Genomic DNA, 3539 nt, shown 5'->3' on the forward strand with positions numbered 1-3539 from the left:
GTACATGTTGTTTTACCAGAAAAAATGGTCAGTTTTCCGCAGAGGAAAATAGATAGTTGAGAATGCATGTAAACTCTCACTCGAGAAAAAAATGAAGCATTTAGCATCCAGAAGAATTAAGAGTAATAAACCGAATTGAAAGGAAAAATCCACTCTAGTACTCGCGTTGTTTTCCTGATTTCTTGTAATGCAAATAATTTTGTTTCAATCCGTCGAAAGTTGATATACTTATTCCCAATTTATTTTGTTTTACCGCCAAAACGAAAGTCGTGCAGACTTTCGACCTAGAAATTGTGGTTACATTACAAATGTTTACATACTGTAAAGAAATTACGACGTTTTGTAAAGAGAAAAATTTAGATGTTTGCATAAGCGACATTTACAAACTCAGTAAGCCAGCAAGAAAAAAAGCTTTTTGTGTTGCTTTTTTCTCTTTGCCTGATTAAAACATAAAATTTATACTTTCAACAAACATTTTTAAAATAAATGCTATTGGATCCAGAAAAATATCAGAGCAATAAAAATGTCTCATGTCAATGATTGAAAACCTTTGCACATACCGAACGTTAGAAATAAATAAGGTAAACTTTTTAAGCAGAAGATGACGTTGTATATATTTCTAATCACTGCCTTAACGAAAAACAATTTTCTGAAATGAAGTCATTTTTTATAATTGGATATTATTTCTTACTTCCGTAATACCATATTACTTTCATCTGATTTTCTGCGAATGCAATATTTGCACCTGTGAAAAAATTAATTTCCAGCAAAGAATCAAATGACCGCTCAGATTAAGAAGGGAGCAATGCACTTACCTTAGATTGCGAAAGAATTGCCCCCTTCCGCGACGTAACCGTCTCGTAATATCTTCGCCAGACGAAAGTGGAAAAGATTTGCTTTAAATCGCCGGCAACTGAATCAGGTTGTGGTGAAGAAAAGAAAAGCGAGAGACAAGACAAGGGAATCTCCCCTCTTATATAAAGGAAGGATCAGATTAACTATCACGTGATCCGGAGCACAAAATAAAACTTTAAAAGGGTGAATAACAACAACAATTCTTCTTGGTTAGTATTCAAGGTAAGTGCACGCCGATCCTTCTCCTCTCGAGCAATCATTAATCCTTTTTTTCACACGATCCACAAGAAAAGAAAAAAAAAGAAAATGCGTGGAAAAACAAAGGATATAAGCTATGCAATTACTTAATATAGTTAACGTATTAGTATTTTTTGTTTTATTTTTTTGGAGTCCCTAACTATTCTGGGAGGAGGCTAGGCCTACCTCGTCGTCGTCTCTTAGGTGCACAATCCGTGCAATACCACTTCTGCCTTTCTGGAAGTGGAGAAAAATTCCCACACACCTGAAGTGACACCAGTCATCACAGCCGTCACAACAGATCATATCCTGATCACCTTGCGGGGAACTGCACACCCGACAAAGCCAAATCACCTCTTCTTCCTGTGAAGGAGCCGACTGAAGGGAAACTGCACCATCGGCCGATGCAGGGATGAACTGATCCTGACTCTCGCTGTTTACAGAGAGCTCAAGTGGAAAGAGGTTCTTCAATGAGTGAATGTGTGCTGCATTGTCCTCCTGCCTTACCTTTGCAGACCTTACTACACCATCCTCACCATAAAACATTTCCAATATAATACCGAGAACCCAAAAGGGTCTTGGTTTAAGAGGACTTTTAACTAAAACGACATCTCCGACCTTAAGCCTGTTTCGGAAAGGGACCCTTGAACGGCCTAGGGGCTTCTCTCTGAAACTTAAGAGGTACTCATCATACCATAGTGCTCTGAACTTCTCGAGACACTGGTTTCGTACCTGCATGGTCCTGAGAAGCCTCTCTCGACTCGGAGGGAGGTGGGAAGAAAAATCTTCCTCATTTAAACTCAAAAGTAGTCCAGGACACGTATTGGGCCTCAGAAACATGTTTGGAGTTACTGCCTCCAGCTTCGTCTCCGCGGATTCTCGATAAGTTAGAGGGCGGTTGTTAATTGCCCTTTGTATATCCGATACTATGGTTAGCAACGTGAAATAATCTATCTCACCTCTACCAACCACCTTATGCAAACAATTCTTAATTGTCTGAATACTCCTCTCCCAGACCCCTCCTACCCAAGGCGAAAATAGAGGGATAGGACAGAATTTAATCAGACACGAGCCAAACTTCTGTTGATAATCGTGGCTCAACATCAACCTCTTAAATAACCGCCCACCTCCTATGAAGGTCTTATCATTGTCACAGTAAATGGCTGTAGGAACACCATGGAGGTTGGTAAAACGTACCAAAGCCTGCAAAAAGGACAACACGCTCATGTCTGGTACCACCTCAACATGTACAGCCCTGATACTGAGACAGGTGAAAACGAGTAGATACATCTTCACCACCTTAGCCCCTTCCTTAACCCAAAGGTGGCCCGTAAAATCTACTCCCGTGTGTTTGAAGGGAACCTCCAGTTCAACACGTGAAGCAGGCAAGTTTGCCACATTGGGGGGGGGCAATACTTGTCTGGCATTGTACTTGCGGCACAGTGCACATGAAGCCAGGACTGTTTTCACTGCTTGTCTCCCCTTGGGCACCCAGTAACCACACCGTCTTAACTCTGCCAGAGTGGATGCAACCCCCAAGTGTTGACACCTTGTATGCGCATCCATTATTATAAGCCGAGTTACTGGGTGATCCTTTGCTAACAGAACAGGGTGCTTAACTTCCGGGTCGAAATGGAGAGACCTTGCAATTCTGCCACCTGACCTGATAAGACCCTCACCATCAATGAACAGGTCGAGATCACGCACCAAACCCGGAACTGTCCTACCTGAGGAATCCCGCAGAAATGCTAGTTCCTCAGCATATCTCTGGCGCTGCATCGTTTTCATCAGCAGAATGGCTGCAAGCCTTTCCGTGTCAACTTCTAACCGACGCAGCCGATGGATGAACCTGAGGACCAACGAAGTCACTCTCAATAGCTTGGTAAATGAAGAAAATCTTTCGAGAGGAAGAACTGTAGGTGGTTTCTCTCCCTGTAGGATGACAGCATTCCAAGAAGAACGGGCCACCACTTGGCTGTGCTGGCTGAGACATGGCAACTGCTGTGCAGCCCATGGACTGATCCTGCTACTTAACCAATCCGGACCAGTACACCAGAATTGAAGGCAGGCCTTGAACCTTTTCAAAGTTAACCCCCTAGTGATCAAATTCATTTAAAATAAAGTCCAGATTCTCGATGTGTACCGAAATATCAATATTTTCGTGTACCAACACCGTCAGGGAAAATGGACAACCGTATCCAATGCTAGCCTCCAATGCTACCTCTTTAAAACGCCTGTCGCAATCGCCAAGGATGGTAGTCAGTCTAATTTCACAATCATGTCCAATGGATTCCAAGTGACCGAGGGGATCCAAGACCTTACTGGACAAATAAGTCCGTCCACTGCCTGTGTCCAATAGACAGTTGACGGAAACACTTTTATCACCCCTACCAAAGGTAACACACAAAACAGGGGGAAGGCTCGAGAATTTTCCACCACGAATACTA

General features: G+C 42.6%; 1 protein-coding gene across 1 annotated transcript; it reads right to left on the reverse strand.

The window, feature by feature from the left end:
- Positions 1-1248: 1248 nt before the first annotated feature.
- On the reverse strand, positions 1249-3204 carry LOC145280338 (uncharacterized). Its single transcript, XM_080132110.1, has one exon. It carries the CDS (start codon positions 3202-3204, stop codon positions 1249-1251), a length of 1956 nt encoding a protein of 651 aa, XP_079988236.1.
- Between the last annotated feature and the right edge of the window lie 335 nt (positions 3205-3539).

The sequence above is a fragment of the Euprymna scolopes genome, chromosome 1, assembly GCF_053919585.1.
Source record: "Euprymna scolopes isolate OS-2025 chromosome 1, ASM5391958v1, whole genome shotgun sequence".
Classification (NCBI taxonomy): Eukaryota; Metazoa; Mollusca; class Cephalopoda; order Sepiida; family Sepiolidae; genus Euprymna; species Euprymna scolopes.

Excerpts from the sequence above, each read along its gene's own strand:
- LOC145280338 (XM_080132110.1), bottom strand. The coding sequence starts at position 3,204 with ATGAATTTGATCACTAGGGGGTTAACTTTGAAAAGGTTCAAGGCCTGC.